Source organism: Myotis yumanensis, unplaced genomic scaffold (assembly GCF_028538775.1).
Source record: "Myotis yumanensis isolate MYYU_CA2020_CCGP unplaced genomic scaffold, mMyoYum1.0.hap1 SCAF_4, whole genome shotgun sequence".
Lineage (NCBI taxonomy): Eukaryota > Metazoa > Chordata > Mammalia > Chiroptera > Vespertilionidae > Myotis > Myotis yumanensis.
The window spans coordinates 112,366,500-112,383,030 of record NW_027223755.1 but is presented as its reverse complement, the minus strand read 5'-3'; the positions used below and the strand labels follow the sequence as shown (position 1 = coordinate 112,383,030).

The following is a 16,531-nucleotide window of genomic DNA, read 5'->3' as shown; positions in this document are numbered from 1 at the left end:
CTGCCTCCTGCATGCCCCCTACTGGGAATCGAGCCCACAACCCAGGCATGGGCCCTGACCAGGAATTGAACCCTGACCTCCCGGTTCATCGGTAGACGCTCAACCACTGAGGCACGCCGACTGAGCCCCAAGGATACTTTTTCCATTGATTTTTAGACAGAGTGCAAGTGAGGAGTAGAGAAAGGAAGAAACACATCGATGTCAGAGACACACCAATTGGTTGCCTCCCGCACGTGCCCCGAATGGGGCCAGGGATTGAGCCTGCAATCAAGGCAAAAGCTCTTCACCAGAATCGAACCCAGGACCCTCCAGGCCACAGGCTGATGCTCTGACCACTGAACATCACGGCCAGGACCTGACATGCCACGGTTTACGCAGCACATGTTCTTCTGTCTGTCACAGCCAGGTGCTCTCTGGTTAGGTACCAATGCCGGGTCTCATTCATTGACCCCCTATGGCATGCCAGTACCATGTTAGGCCCTAATGGCCTTCATCTCTAAATATTCCTCCTTTTGGTCTATGTCTTAGACACGAGGGGATCATGGCTCAGAGAGGCTGAGTGACTTGGGAGCGGTCACACAGCTAGCAAGTGGCATGACCAGGCTGGGAGCCCAGGTTGACCTAAGTTGCCATGTGCTCTTTTTACTCCCTCACATTGTCTTTGGGAATGTGGGCCAATTTTATTTCATTTTTTAAGGACTTCAGGTGCACAGGGTTGGATTAATTATTATCCCTAGCACATGCTTCATTAGAATGGCCATTTTTCTATTTTTTTAAAATCCTCACCCAATGATGTGTTTTCATTGATTTTTAGAGAGAGAGAGGAAGGGAGAGAGAGAGAGAGGAAGAGAGAGAGAGAGAGAGAGAGAGAGAGAGAGAGAGAGAGAGAGAGAGACATTGATGTGAGAGAGAGACATCGATCCTTTTGGTGTACGGGAAACGCTCCAACCAGCCGAGCCCCTGGCCGGGGCAGGCGCGGCCTTTCTTAGTTAATGTTTCAATAATGTAGTAAGTGCCCATGAACTCATCACCTAGACAGAAGCCGGAGTCTTGACAAGAACCTTCTAACCATATGGGATCCCTTGTCCTGGCCCCTGGCTTTCTCCCAAGGTAACAGCATGAAAAACCCTGCGTTCGCCTGTTCCTTGATTTTCCGTCTTACATAGCTTATGGCAGCTCTGTGTGTTCCTAAAGTGTATGTGCACTTATTTTAGTTTTTAACCATGTAAAAAGGGCACGATGATGTATGTAATATTGTGGGTTTACTTTATACAGAATATTGCTAAGATTTCATCCTTAATACACTAGTATTTGACTTAGATCTATCCACAGAGTTGCATGTTAGCACCGCTCATTTGCTTGGAGTGCTGTGTAATTGGTGACCTGTCACACATGGTCACTCCTGCCAGTGGCATTTGGGTTGTCTCCAATGCTGTGCTGTGAACGGTGCCACTGTGGACATGCTCGTCGTGGGCAGAGGTCTGCATTGTGTGTGGCCGAGGTTCCTTCGGGGATGCACTTGGGAGCAGACGTGTGGGTCAGAGGGGTATGAAGCTTCAATCTAAGAGATAATGTCAAATTCTTTTCCAAAGTGCTCACTTGATTTGAGCCTATAACCAGCAATGCATATTAAGGACCGATGTTATGACAAATCTAAGCGACAACAAATAGTGCGATCTCCCGGGGCTTAACGCACTCCCGGAGCCGCCCACTGCCGGGCGGGGCGGAGCGCGGTGACCCACCTGCTCACGGTGGCTGGCGAGGCCTGCTCCAGGTCGGCCGGCTCGAAGATCAGGCTCATCTTGGAGCTCATCTGTATGATCTCCCCACTCATCAAACACAGCTGAAAGGCAGAGCAGAGGGCGGAACTCCACCTGCACGTCCGAGGCTCGGTGGGCGCGGATGGTGGGCATGTGTCTGGAGCTCCTATCGTGTGCCGGGGGCATGGAGTAAAGCAGACAAAACCCCTGTCCTCGAGGGCTTTACGTTTTGTTGAGAGGGGACAGGTGATACGAGAAATATAGAGTATATAATAGTATATAAGAGAGTAAATAAAAGAGAAAGATCAAGCAGAAGAGGGGGTTGCAGAACCTCAGTCGGGGTTGGGGGGGTTGTAGTTTAAATAGAGAGGCCATAGAGGAAGGCACAAGAAGCACTCAGACCACATCACGTTCCGTGGTTCCTCCCCAGTGTTCACTGTGGAACTTAACGGCACCCTCCTCGGCTGTACTTGCCCATTTTCCACGAAAGACTTCTTTGGAACCCCATGGGCGACCAGAATATCTCCACAAATCCTTTCTGGAGGAGGAGGAGACCACAGAAGCCCCGCGCTAAGCAAGTTGTGCAGCTCCACAGGACAGCACCAAAGGCATACCAGGTGGCGGGGGGGGGGGGGGGGGGGGGGGGGGGCAGCTGCTTTCCGCGCGCCAACAGGGCTCCAGTGAGATGCCAAGGGTAAGACGCCCGCCCCGTGGCCTCGGCCTCCCCGGGGGTGGGGGGAAGAGGAAGCCCATCTCTCCTGCTGCTCATCTTGAATTGTGGCTAAACAGGTCCTCATATTCCCTGGCCCCCATCTAACACTCCCAGGAACAGGCAGATGTACCCAGGAAGGCCCAGCTGGATGGGCTGACCACCAGCGGGGTCACCTCTGGACTAAGGAAAGTAAGATGCACCCCCACTCGGGAGGCGTGATTTACACCCGAAGCCCAGGCGTGCGAGGCGCGTCGCTGGCTATGACTCTATACTTCCAATCTGAAGACCAACGGACACTCCGCACAACGCGTCAGACCGCTAGCACAGTCCGTATCATGCAATCAAATGTGTTTCTATTTTTATTTGTTATATAATCAAAATTATGCACATGCTATGCCTAGGTCTCCCATGGTGAGTTTAACTCCCTCTCCATCTTGTGAAATGTAAATACAGTAGTATTGATAGTGATATATATTCACTATAGGAAATCTTCCTGACGATATCATACATTTTATTTTATTTTAAAAGTTATTTAGCACTTGCTATATGCAGGCACTATGATAAGCAGCTTGCAAATATGAACTTACCTAGTCTTCCTAACAACACTGTGAGGGAGGTACCACCAGCCCCACTTTATAGATGATAAACCGAGGTGCAGAGAGTCTGAATAGCTTGTCTGAGGTTACACGACTGGTCAGTGCCTGGGCAGGATGTGATCCAGGCTGTGTGGCTCCAGAGTCCAGGCTCTTTCACCACCACACGTATGTGCACATGCATCTCCAGCGCTGCTGCAGCAGCGTCTCCGACCCACGGGTGCTCGTGCGACGTCCCCCTGCCCACCCCTATCAAGGAGTGGAGCTGTTTCTCCACCCTCCTGAATCTGGGCAGGCCTGTGACTTCTCTGACCAATGGAATTCAGAAAAAGTGACACTGTGCCCATCCGAGCATAGCTCTTAATTTCCTGGAAACTTCCACCTACTGCCTCTTAGAAACACCCCATAAGAAGTGCCACAACCTGGGACCAAGTGAGAAGCCCGAGCCCTGTGGAGTGGCCTGGAGGATGAAGTGCTATTTGGAGAGGGAGGGAGGTAAAGGGCAGGGGAGGGAGAGAGAAAGGGAGGGGGAGGGAGAGGGAGGGAGAGGGAGAGGGAGAGGGGGAGGGAGGGAGAGAGGGAGAGGGAGGGGTTAGGAGGAAGAGAGAGAGGAAGGGGGAGGGAGAGGGAGGGGGAGGGAGAGGGGGAGGGGGAGGGAGGGGTTAGGAGGAAGAGAGAGAGGGAGGGGGAGGGAGAGGCAGAGGGGGAGGGAGGGAGAGAGGGAGAGGGAGGGGTTAGGAGGAAGAGAGAGAGGGAGGGGGAGAGAGAGGGAGGGGGAGGGAGAGGGGGAGGGGGAGGGAGGGGTTAGGAGGAAGAGAGAGAGGGAGGGGGAGGGAGAGGCAGAGGGGGAGGGAGGGAGAGAGGGAGAGGGAGGGGTTAGGAGGAAGAGAGAGAGGGAGGGGGAGGGGGAGGGAGAGGAAGAGAGGGAGAGGGAGAGGGAGAGGGAAGGAGAGGGAGAGGGAGAGGGAGGGAGAGGGAGAGGGAGAGGGAGAGGGAGGGAGAGGGAGAGGGGAAAAGCAATGTCAGACGCAGCAGCTACCTTTTTGTTGTCGTCCAGAACAGTGTTCATGTTTTCAATCCAAACGGCATCCACGGGCCCATCGAATACGATCCACTTGCGATCATCAGACAGGGAAGACGCCTGCTCCCGGAAAGCGTTGGCGAGGACGCCGTCGGTCCACTCGTGGCTCACTTGGTCGAAGCACCCATACAGCTGCCCCATGGTGATGGCCTTGGGGTTGATGACCTTGTACTCCACAGCAAACTCCCCCATCTGATTGGCTGGGCAAGAAGGTTCAACCCGAGTTACAAAGGTTCTGGTGAGACCAGAACATCGGACCAGAGAGAATGCCATCTCAAAGGCCGAGCAGCCACGATGAATGTGCCATCCAGAGAAGCCTTCTAAAGTTTGTGTGCAGCTTTTTAAAGATTGTTAGGTCATTACAGCCACGTGTTTCTCACCATCTGTTCTCTGAGGCTCACTTCCCGCAGGCAAGGGTGCCCATGAGACATAAAGAATGGGCTGGGCCTACAGGACCCCGGCAGTGAGGGGCGTGCACACCCAGGGCTTCTGTGTGCGGCTCTCACAGCTGCCCAAGGACCTGAACTCGACTGGAGATGAAGAAACCGCTGACGGGTAAGAGATTCTGGAAAACGGTGGTTACTTTTCTTTCTTTACCTGAAGGATTGGCTTAGCCCTGAAACCCCTTCACTGGCTGTTGAGAAGTGCCCCTGAGAAACGCACCCACGGCGGGCCAGGACCCCGGAATGCCAGGCAGTGATGGCACCGCAGTTGTGCTTAATGACATAAAATGACCTCTGCTGCCTGGTCCTTCAGTAAGGAAAAGTTGGCATGCTTAAGCCACGAGTTAAAAAAACAACCATTTCTGCAGAATCCCAAAGCAAAGAATTGGGATAGCCTCCTTTCCTAAACTACATTCAAATCTCAATATTATGAAAGTTTGAAATGCCCAAGTGAGTTATGAAGGCCAAGTTAGTCACAAAAACTCAAAAATCCAACAGCAACTCGGTTACCCTTTGTTATTAGGGAAAAAAATCGTATGTAATAAAAGGCTAATATGCAAATTGTCCCCTCGACCAAGAGTTTGACTGCGAGTTCAACGGGGAATTTGACCAGGGGGTGGGGCTGGCAGGCCAACCACCTGAGGCCCTTCCCCTCAACCAGCCTTGCCCCTGATCAGGCAGGCAGGCAGGTGGTTAGGAGCCAGCAGTCCTGGATTGCGAGAGATATGTCAGACTGCCATTTAGGCAGGGATCAGGCCTAAAATGGCAGTCGGACATCCCCCGAGGGTTCTGGATTGCGAGAGGGTGCAAGCCAGGCTGAGGAACCCCCCACACCCATGCATGAATTTTGTGCACTGGGCCTCTAGTGTTAAAATAAAATCCTAGAAGGGATCATGTAAGCACAGCCACAAGGCCCTGCTTTCAGAACCACAGGCTTGCATTTCATTAAAAAATTCCCCCAAAATGGTTTCTCCGGCAATAAATGTCACTTCCATTTGTTGAGGAGGAACTGTGCTAGGTTAGTTACCTGCATGATCTCATGTAATTCTCACAACAATCCTGTTTACAGCTAGAAAACCAGGGGCTAAAAGAGGCTCAGTCATTTGCCCAAGGTCTGGGTCTGATTAAAAAGTCCAAGGGCTCATCCTCTAGGTTTAAAGGGAGGGAGGGAGGGAGGGGGGTGGGGGAGGGAAGGGGGGAGGGAGGGAGGAAGGAAAGAAAGAAAGAAAATGATTTGCTTTTAGAAGAATTTCGTTTTTAAACTCTCTCACTGGAGAAGCCAGCTGTTCAGCAGCTGAGAAAATGCCTCCAGCCTTAATGATGAACACAAAACCCCACGGAAGCTCCCTCCTCCAAGTTTTCTGCCTGCAGACGCCTGTGTGCCAGCTTCTGTTTCCGGCTCTGACATCACAATCCAGAGGTGGCAAAAAACACCCCAAAACAAACCCCGCCGGGCACCCCTGTCCTGCGGAGGGGGGTGAGCTGTACCTTTGTGCAGGTCACCCAGAGCTGCAGCCAGCACTTTATAAGCACAGGTCTTGCCCCCCATGGGGCCTCCAACAATCATGTAGCCGTGTCTCACCAGCATCATCTCATAGATCTGAGAGGAGACAACATGAAGACATCCATCAACGCAAGCCTCCCGGCACTGCAGCCAGGCAGACGCCCGTGAGGACTGAGGGTCCAGGGGTCCCCACCGTCACACCTCCCTCTGCTGAGCCAGTCTTTGGGATGACACGTCATTTAACTACCTTCTGGGTGAATTAATGTGTGTGTGTCTCAGATTATTGAAGAGATTGGAACTACCATTTGCTCTGACCCTGTCGGCGCTCAGCATCGAGTGACTTACCAAACCTATTTCTTTTAATCTGTTCAGATGGCACAGACCACCTCCCAACGGTGGGAATGACGCCCTCAGAAGAGGTCGCTGACCCGTGGGCAGAGCAGGTCCGCACACGCAGGCCTCTGCCTCAGAGCCCCGAATCGTCTCATGGCCCTGTTTCCACTTGCTCATTTGCTTGTTAGTTTTCTGAGTGATCCATTTTACTTATTTTTTACTTTAAAAATTCCTGTTCAATTGCAGTTTACATTCAATATCACTTTGTATTAATGTCAGGTGCCCAGCACAGTGGCCAGATAGTCCTATGCTTTACAAGGTGTCTCCCGATGTCTCCGGTCTCCCCCCCCCAACGCCCCCCGGCCCCGTACACTGTTCTTACAGTGCCATTGACTACACCCCCTGTGCTGCACTTCACATCCGTGACTGTTAGTACCTGCAATCTGCACGTCTCAACCCATTCCCCTATTACCACCCCCGCCACCCCACAGCCATCACTCTGTTCTCTGTAGGAAATGGAAACAGTGGCCATGTCAGCAAATTGCATTTCTATTGGAAACACCCTTTCTTGAGGCCTCAATGCTGTCTGACTTGACTGGAACTCTCAGGAGAAGAGACGTGCCTCCTGAGCAAGGCCCCATAGAATATAAATGACTCGCCATCGGCTCAGGGACGGTCCTGTGACACTGGGCCCCAGCCACAACCAGCGAATCCTGAGCTTTGGCTGAAGCCGCTGGAGAGTGAGGCTCTTTTCCTCTTGGGCTTGCACCAGGGACAGTCTCAGCCGGAGGTGCTGGGGCCACCCGAGAAGGAAGTTTTAATGCAGAGAGAGCAGCCCAGAACCGAAGAGACAGACTCCTGGGCGTCGTATAGAAACCTGGATATTCCCCTACTATTCAGTCCGGTCAGTGAATAAATCTCCTTTGTTAATTCAGGCAGTTTGAGGCGGGTTTCTCTCACTGGGAATTGAGAAATCTGGAGTAATTCAAAGTCCTGTGCTCCAAAGGGAAGACCCCAAACTAAAAAAAGCAACCCCAAGGAAGATGGTCATAGGAAAAATAGTGGATTTTAAGCTTCAACTTGGAAACGAAGCAAAGGCCTAGAGGGTAAAGGTGCCTCCATTGCTCTCTCCACCTCTCTTCAGGCACCTGGCATTGCGTCCTGATTCTCGTGTTCTCATTCCTGACTTCAGCAACAGTACACGGGTCTATGCCCACAAGAGTCCGAGGAACCCACCTGGATAATTTTCCCAATAAACCAAGGTACTGGCTGAAGTTTCATCTTTCTGATGTTCTCATTCAGCACTTCCATAAAAACTTGGTAATCTGACTCCGGAAGAATGACTCCAGGGAACAAATCCGATATAATCCCCTGGGAATCAGAATTGAGAGAAGGTAGACGGGATGGATTATCAGCTGTGTGGCTCTGCACGGTCCTAAAATGAGATCTACACAAACTTCGTAAAATTCCAAACCTTGTTTTCCCTGCACCAAAACTCAGCCACAATGACATATTCTGACATCATCTGTTCCACATGATTTCCCTCCCAAATAATGTTAAAAGTCAGCAAATATTTAATGAGCCTGTGCTATGTTCCATTCCTTGTACTGAAAATGAATAAGACAGTCAGAATTTCTGTCTTAATGGCACAACCTGGTAAAGAAGAGGCATTAAATAATTATAAAAGGAAACTAACTAAATTTGATAAAAACTATCACCCACACCTCAGAATGAATATTATCCTATCAGTGAAACCATCTACACTAATAAAAGACAAAGATGCTAATTGACCGAACCTTTGCTATGCCCTAAGCCACGCCCACCAGCCAATCAGAGCGACTATATGCAAATTAACCCAACCAAGATGGCGGCTGGCAGCCACAGAGCTGGAGCAAGCAGGAGGCTTGGTTGCCTGGGCGATGGAGGAAGCCAAGCTTCCGGCCTGCTCTGAACTGGTTGTGACCTCCACTCATGGCAACAAAGTTTCAATTATAGAAGCTAAATAAATCCCAGATACCTGCTTCCAGCCAGCCTCCACTGGGAGCTTGAGTGGCTGGGGGCTGTGGCCAACCATCAGCCCGTCACCCAGACTGGCCAGGCACTCCTATATAATAAAAGGGTAATATACAAATTGACCCTAACAGCAGAACAACTGGGAATGACTGGTCACTATGACACACACTGACCACTAGGGGGCAGATGCTCAATGTAGGAGCTTCCCCTGTGGTCAGTGTGCTCCCACAGGGGGAGCTCTGCTCAGCCACAAGCCAGGCTGACGGCTGCCAGTACAGCAGTGGTGGTGGTGGGAGCCTCTCCCACCTCCTCAGCAGCGCTAAGGATGTCCGATTGCAGCTTAGGCCTGCTCCCCGCTGGCCAGTGGACATCCCCTGAGGGCCCCAGGGCTGCCAGAGGGATGTCTGACTGCCAGCTTAGGCCCAATCCCCCAGGAAGCAGGCCTAAGCCAGCAGGTGGTCATCCCCTGAGGGGTCCTAGACTGCGAGAGGGCACAGGCCAGGCTGAAGGCCCCCCCCCCCCCCCGAGTGCACAAATTTTTGTGCACCGGGCCTCTAGTCTTTATTAAAATTGATAACTAGACAGAAATGTTGCTGTCCCCATTGTTACTAACACTTGGGGGGCTACCTGGCAAGAGGGTGTTGGCTGTCAGGGAGGGATGCCTGAGGGGTGCTGCAGAGACACCTCCCCTCAGAGGTGGGGTCCCAGAGCCAGCCCCACCACACACCTGGAACAGAGGGACATCCTGAGCCAAGAACTTGGCCAGGTTGACGTCCAGCAGGGCCCGGAGCAGCAGGATGCTCTCGTTCTCCTCCGGGTACTTGAGCTTGAGGTTGCCAGCGGCGGTGAGCACAGACTTGACTGCGCGCATGCCGTAGTCGTAGTGGTGCTGCGAGGAGAGCTGCTCCGAGCACAGGCGGTAGGTGGCCACGATCTTCTGGGCGAGGCTGGGGCGTAAAGACACACGTCTGCATGTCCTGAGAGGACCACGCCTGCGCAGCACAAATCCCCACATCCCTGGCCCTGGGCCTTCAGAGCAGGCCTGCCAGGACGGATGAGGAAGGCCCATCGTTGGAAAGCCTCCTGACAGTGCTGCCATCGTGAGCTAAGGAAGCCTGGTAACCCCCAAAGTTAGGGTGAGGCAGCGAGCACACACAGATGCATAGCATGCTGTCTGAGAAACTGTATGTGTACATGCTTGTATACGTTTACTAGGATGTGACTGTATGCACACATGCACACCCACACACACACGCACACACACATCTGGAAAGAATACATCAAACTCTGAGTAATGATAACTGCTGGTCCCTGGAGGGGGGCTAAGGTCACTGAAGCGAAACTCACTTTTTTCACCTCTGTGACGTTACGGCTTCTTGGATGTCCATGCTTTCCTTTTTAAATTTAAAAACCAACCCAAACGTCACTATCCTCACACACAGCACGTGCATACTCACAGGCACCACCATGTCTTACTCTCCCTGGCCCGAGCCGGCCACACAGCCTGCCCCACGTCCCGGCCAGAGCACGTGACTAGGGAAAGGTGCCGCTCCCCACGGGTCCAGGAAAGCCTGCTCAGAGCCTGCACTCCTGTGTGGTGCTGGCGTGTAAAAAAATGGGCTCCTACCCTTGGGAGGAACTGCCCTGATCACAGACACCTTGTTTCCAGAGAGTGAAGAGTAAACACTCCTTGCTAAGCCCCACTGGCTAGGGGTCAGGGTTCCCCAACTAATGCACTATGCGCACTCCCTTGCAGGGAGCCCCTCATGAGACTGATTACTCTGACAGCAAAGGCCCTGCTGCTTACAGCACCAGCACAGGGTGGGCAGAAGGCAGGTGGCCCAATGAATGTTTGCCAATTGAAGGATAAATAAATTGAATGGGCAAATCAATGTAATCCAGCTCGCTTATGAAAAAACTAAATTGAGCCTCATGTGATGGGCGGCCACTTGGCCTAGGAGAGGAGCAGGTGCTGTTCGCAGGTCTGCAGCCCTGGGGTGGGGATGAGAGCAGCCAGGCACGGGCACGCTGAGGCCTTTACAGAATGTAAACTGACAAATGTAAAATCCGAAACAGGCCAATGAAAGCCATTCACAGTGATGTTAGTGACTCTGGGTGCATGTGATAAAGACTCGCAGCTCTGTGTGTGTGTGTGTGTCTCTGTGTGTGCATGCATGTGTGTGCGTGTGTCTTGGAAAACTGGGCAGCACTGGAATGAGAGATACTTGGTTGAAATAAAAGTTATATTGATAACAATGTTAATTCTAAATTATGTTAAAATATCCCCTTCAATCTTGGAATAACTTCATGTTTTTCAGTCTTGCCTTAAGCCATTTAGGAGTGTGTGTGTGTGTGTGTGTGTGTGTGCGCGTGTTTGTATGGGTGTGTATATGTGTCTGTGTCTGTGTGTGTGTATGTGTGTGTATGTATGTGTCTCTCTCTGTGCCTGTGTTTATGTGTGTTTATGTGTGTGCATGTGTGTATGTATGTGTCTCTGTGTGTTTACATGTGAGCGGGCGTGTGTCTCTGTGTTAATGTGCATGTGTTTCTCTGTGTGTGAATGTGTGTGTGTGTGTGTGTGTGTGTGTGTGTGTGTGTGAGACGCAGGTGCTGTGAGGGGTTGGGAGCAGGTGAGTGATGTTTCTTTAGCAGAAGCCCAGATGCCATTCAGAAAAAGGAGGCCTTTTCCTGGGAATCTGGGTCATTCCCAGCCCGGGGTCAGGTCAGGACCAAGGCAGGCTGAGGTACCTGCACATCGACCTGAACAGAAGCCTGTTCTCATTCCTCCCTCCCTGGGGGCAGCCCACCCGCATCTGCCCCACACAGTCCTCGTGCAGGGCCTGCAGAACCCGCTGGAACGCCCGTTGGGCTTACCTTCTGGAGTCCAGAAACCCCATGGAGTAGAGCGAGATCTCTCCAATGAGGGCGTAGTCCGGCACCATCATGGCCACTGTCCGGAACAAGGCCTGGAAAAGGAACAGCTATTCAGGAGCCGAGTGCGCACAGGGTGTGCTGGGGAGGCCTGTCTGCAGAGGCAAAGAGGAGTACCACAACCTGACAATCAAGGAGAAGTGCGCTGGAGGACAAGTCAATGCCGAGGGACCGCCTCCGCCCGCTGCCCCACTACCCGGCCTGTCCAGGTACATGCTGTCACACTGGGCCCCCCCAGCCAATCAGAGGCCCGGGTGCCGGTCCAATCAGGCTTCAGTCGCTTGTGGAGCTTCCCGCTGGCATGTGAGGAGCCTCCTGAGGCAGAGCAGTCCGACCAAGTCCCTGTTCTGTCACCTTCCAGCTGTGCACAGGTTATGCATCCCTGCTGGACCTCGGTTCCTTCGTCTCCAAATGGGCTGACGCCTGTACCCTCTTCATGGTTGTCATGAGAACAGCTGATGCAGGCGAGTGAGGTGCATACTTAGGAAAGTGTGCAGCATCTAGTGAGTCCTCATACACATCAGCTGTTGCTCTTATTCCCTTAGGTCTCAGAAGGGAAGTGACTCGCCAAAGCCATGCCGCTCGAGGTGGAGCCGGACTGGAAAGAGCCCTGGCTTCCAGCGGCCAAGCCTGGTGCTTTCTGCCAGTGCAGCGGTTCTCAACCTTCCTAACGCCGCGGCCCTTTACTACAGCTCCTCATGTTGTGGTGACCCCCAACCATAAAATTATTTTCGTTGCTACTTCATAACTGTAATTTTGCTACTGTTATGAATCATCATGTAAATATCTGATATGCAGGATGTATTTTCATTGTTCGCAAACCACAGGTTGAGAACCGCCATGCTAGACCCTCGGCTCACAGAAGTTTCCTGTGCAGATTGAATGTGGTTGTTGGCTGGAGAGGTGCAGGGGGAGTTACAGCAACTGGGTGGTGGAAAGAAGAAAGTTGGCCTGAGGGTTGGAACGTTGTCCTGCACACCAAAAGGTGGCGGGTCTGATCCCCATCGGGACACATACCCAGGCTGCAGGTTCGATCCTGTCGGGGTGTGTGCAAGAGGCAGCCGATAGATGTCTCTCTCGCATCAATATTTCCCTCTCTCTTTCTCTTCCTCTCTCTAAAAAAAAAAATTTCAATAAAATTTAAAAAAAATAAGAAATGTGAGTCCAACTTCTACTAGTACTGTAGGTCTCACTGCCCTGTGTTGACTAGCAAGGAGGGCGTGGAGGAGCCATGGCTGAGGACCCCTGGCTCTCCCGGTTCCCGGAGGGGGCGAGTGGTGGGTCAGAACAGGTGATAACAGCGCGTTTCTAGCATCAAGTGGAGCATCATGGACGGCAGGTCCTCGAATCATGTCCATTCTTCCAACGTCACTTCATTCGGGCATTGATGAGATGCCGCGGAACGTCACTCTGTCTGTCAATGAGCCTTGCTAACATGGGTTTCACCGTGAGCCGCTTTGCTTAAAGTCGCAGAACCTACCGATGACAGGAAGTGGGCACGTGCAGTCCCACAGCCGTGAGCGTGGCTCTGGCCGGTCCCTCGAGTGTCTTCTACTCAAGGGGCTGGAGCATAACTCGGAATAAAGCCAGTCGGGCTGCAGACCGGCCTCCCGCTGGCTGCGCTTCCCATGCAGTTGGGGTGCCAGGTGCTCTTCCTGCAGGAGGGGACCCGGACCCCCTGTGTGGTGGGTTTTCCTTCCATGGAGAAGCCATCACGTGAGGCCTGCTTGGCTCTCTCTTCTCCTTGAGGCCTCTCCTTCTGCCCTGGCCGCAGGTCATGGGTATCACCACGGCTTAGCTCAGGCCAGCCCGGCAGTCGGCACTGGGCACAAACAGGCTCTGCGGCCCCCTCTCTGCGGGTGGGGACAGCCTGTGTGGGCATGGGCACTGCTTAGGTGCCCGTTCCCCAGTTTGGTAGTAAGGGGAGATCCACTTGGTTGGCCGAGGCTCGCCAGCGTCCTCTGTACCCAACTCCAATGCTTTTTACAAGAGCTATAATTTGCTTGGCTTACAGTGATGTCTTTTTACATTGCGCTTTAGCATCTAAAAGCCAGATTTCATGTAAAACTACAAATTCCTGGCTTTCCCTGGCAGAGGAGAGGGTCTGGCGTGTCTGCAGGCTGGGCTCGGTGCTGCCTCTCCACGGGGCATCGCCAGCTGCGCCTTCATTTGTGTGAGCTGTCTGACCACTGACGACAGTGGGAACAGCGCCCTTGTTCCCACGCACACGGTTTTCTGTTTACGTTGGCTACCCACTCCCTGCGGCCCTCCCCCAGCGTCCATGAGAGGGAGAGGTTAGGGCCAGGAACCCTCTCACCTCCACCCACACGCCCCTGTTACTGACCAAGGCTCAAGCACGTTGCCCGGTTCCAACATCTGGCTTCTCTGGGAGGCCCTGGTACTGGCAGAGCTCCTGCGCCGTGAGCGTGCCCAGCCTCCTCCACGCGGACGCTCACCTTAAGGTTGTCGGGCAGCTCCGCCCTGCCCGCGTACCCGGGGTTCATGGTGATGAAGACCGCGCAGGTTGGGTTGAGGGAGAGCTCCGTGCCTTCGAAGATGAACATCTTCAGCTTCCGCATAATGGCTTGCTGAATGCTGAGGATCTGCTGTGCCACCACCGACAGCACCTCCACCTGCAGGGAGAGGGGCTGGCTGACGGAGCCCTGCCCAGACCCGCCCATCCCACCCCCAGAGGGCCCCTCACTCAGCAAAGAAAGGCCAATCACCTGTGAACCAGACCTTCAAAATGAGAAGCATGATTGGGGTTTTGGTAAAGAAAAAGTGTGTGTGTGTGTGTGTGTGTGTGTGGTTTCCATAGCATTTCATCTTTCCCCCAATACCTAGCATAATGCCTAAGGCATAGTATGTACTTGGGCAGTGTTTATTGGTTCAAATGGAATGTTTGTATGTCCTGAACTCAATCCCCTAAGGCCGTGGTCAGCAAACTGTGGCTCGCAAGCCACATGCGGCTCTTTGGCCCCTTGAGTGTAACTCTTCCTAAGCCTTAGGAGCACCCTAATTAAGTTAATAACAATGTACCTACCTATATAGTTTAAGTTTAAAAAATTTGGCTCTCAAAAGAAATTTCAATCGTTGTACTATTGATATTTGGCTCTGTTGACTAATGAGTTTGCCGACCACTGCCCTAAGGGAGCGGGTACGGGAGATAGAAACATCAATGATGAGAGAGAATCATCATCAACTGCCTCCTGCATGCCCCCTACTGGAGATGGAGTTTGAAACCTGGGCATGTGCCTTGACCAGGAATCAAACCGTGACCTCCTGGTTCATAGATCGACGCTCAACCACTGAGCCACGCTGGTCAGGCTACCCCCTCTTCTGTAATGCCTCTTTTGTGCCACTACTGTAATATCTATCACATTGAATTTGTTTCACTTAATTTTTATTTCCTTGTGTTAGAGTGTAAGAGTCTAGAGAGAAACACCATTTCTTATTTTTGTATCATGAACACATGCAGAATATCTGATATAGTAGCTGCTCAATACATTGTTGAATGAGCTAGTGACAGACTCAATATGATGAGGTGCATATGTGTATAAAACAGGCATTGCATGTCCTTTAGGTCATTGAGTACCGACTCTGTGCAAGAGGCTGTAGAGGAGACGTCAGACCTGTCCTTGAGGAGCTGAGGGACTAAAGAGAGGCCGGGCGTGCACAGCCTCTCTGTGGCCAGGAGCAGGGTTACCTCAATTCTATTGAACTCGTCAAAGCAGGCCCACGCTCCGGCCTGGGCCAGCCCTTTGAAGAACTTCCCCATGGCTTTATAATCCAGGCCGTCGGAGCAGTTGAAGACCACACACTAGAGAGGAGGGCATGGGCACCATTCAGGATGGTCCCTGCACCGGGAACAGGGGTGGGCTCCTTGCTTCCTGCTCCACAGGAGCAGCTGGGCCCACTCTGCCTGTTACACTCCCCATCTTCCCCTTCACGCCCACTTCCCAGGACAGGGGCCCAGAGAGGAACGGGAGGGGAGGGGGGGCGGGACAGCATTTCCTGCCTGCTTGGCCAAAGCCTTGGCCAGATCTTTGGTGGTCTCTGTCTTGCCTGTCCCAGCCGGACCTTCTGGGGCTCCCCCAAGATTCAGCTTCAGAGCCCCCATCAGCGTCCTGAGGGGAAGAAGATAAGACCTCAGTGCTTGGCTCCTAAGACACTGGGAAGAAACTGCCTCTGGCTTACTTCGTGTTTTTTTTTGTTTTTTTTTTTTAATATTTTATTGATTTTTTACAGAGAGGACGGGAGAGGGATACAGAGTTAGAAACACCAACACCGATGAGAGAGAAACATCGATCAGCTGTCTCCTGCACACCCCCTACTGGGGATGTGCCCACATTGAGGTTCATGCCCTTGACTGGAATCGAACCTGGGACCTTTCAGTCCGCAGGCCGACGCCCTATCCACTGAGCCAAACTAGTTAGGGCTGGCTTACTTCGTTTTGACTCATGCGAATAGCTTAAGCTTCCCCGGGTTATGCAACCACCATGGTGAAGAATTCTGTGGCAGCCCTGCAGCCTGCAGCCCGGCGTGGTGCCTGGGGCAGGGGTGGCGCCAGGAGCATTAGCTTGAGGGGAAGATTGAATGAGTAAATGAGTACACACAGATGTAAATGCATCAACTAAAAAAGCCTCAAACTCCGCATCCCAAAGACCAGCAAAGCTAGTGGGATGTGAAAATAAACATGCTTCTCCCCCTAGATTATGAACATTGAGTTCAGGATCTGATTTGACTCAGTTCCAAATCCTCAGACACTCACACAGGCCCGGCACGCGGTGCAGGGACGAGATACACGTTAGGAATAGCGGATGTGCTCACTGTGGTTCCTCAGCCCCTGCATGGCTGCTATGATGTCGGTTAACACACTGTCTGTAACAACCTAGTACCTCCCCACAGTTAACTGGGGGTTCCCGGAGGTCATGCCCTGGGTAGCAAGGTTAAGAAATGGCTGTGGGCCATGCAAGAAATGCTAAAGGGACTGGTGTAAAAAGAAGAAATATCAAGCTCAGAAAGAAAACAGCCACACACACACACACAAAAAGAAATGGCTACAAACAAGTACCTTTCAATAATAACTTTAAATGTAAATGGACTAAATGCTCCAACCAAAAGACATCGAGTGGCTGAATGGATAAAAAAACATGACCCA

The 16,531-nt window shown here is 52.3% G+C and overlaps 1 protein-coding gene across 1 annotated transcript in view; it reads right to left on the bottom strand.

The window, feature by feature from the left end:
- Positions 1–16,531, bottom strand: part of DNAH3 (dynein axonemal heavy chain 3) — a 195,936-nt gene that overhangs the window by 77,000 nt on the left and 102,405 nt on the right. The window contains exons 29-37 of the mRNA XM_070413711.1: positions 15,389–15,497; positions 15,077–15,190; positions 13,827–14,003; positions 11,314–11,405; positions 9,167–9,386; positions 7,663–7,797; positions 6,078–6,189; positions 4,105–4,346; positions 1,743–1,843 (exon numbers count right to left, since the gene is read on the bottom strand). Of these exons, the coding sequence (XP_070269812.1) occupies positions 1,743–1,843; positions 4,105–4,346; positions 6,078–6,189; positions 7,663–7,797; positions 9,167–9,386; positions 11,314–11,405; positions 13,827–14,003; positions 15,077–15,190; positions 15,389–15,497 (1,302 nt within the window). The remainder of the gene's footprint in view (positions 1–1,742; positions 1,844–4,104; positions 4,347–6,077; positions 6,190–7,662; positions 7,798–9,166; positions 9,387–11,313; positions 11,406–13,826; positions 14,004–15,076; positions 15,191–15,388; positions 15,498–16,531) is intronic.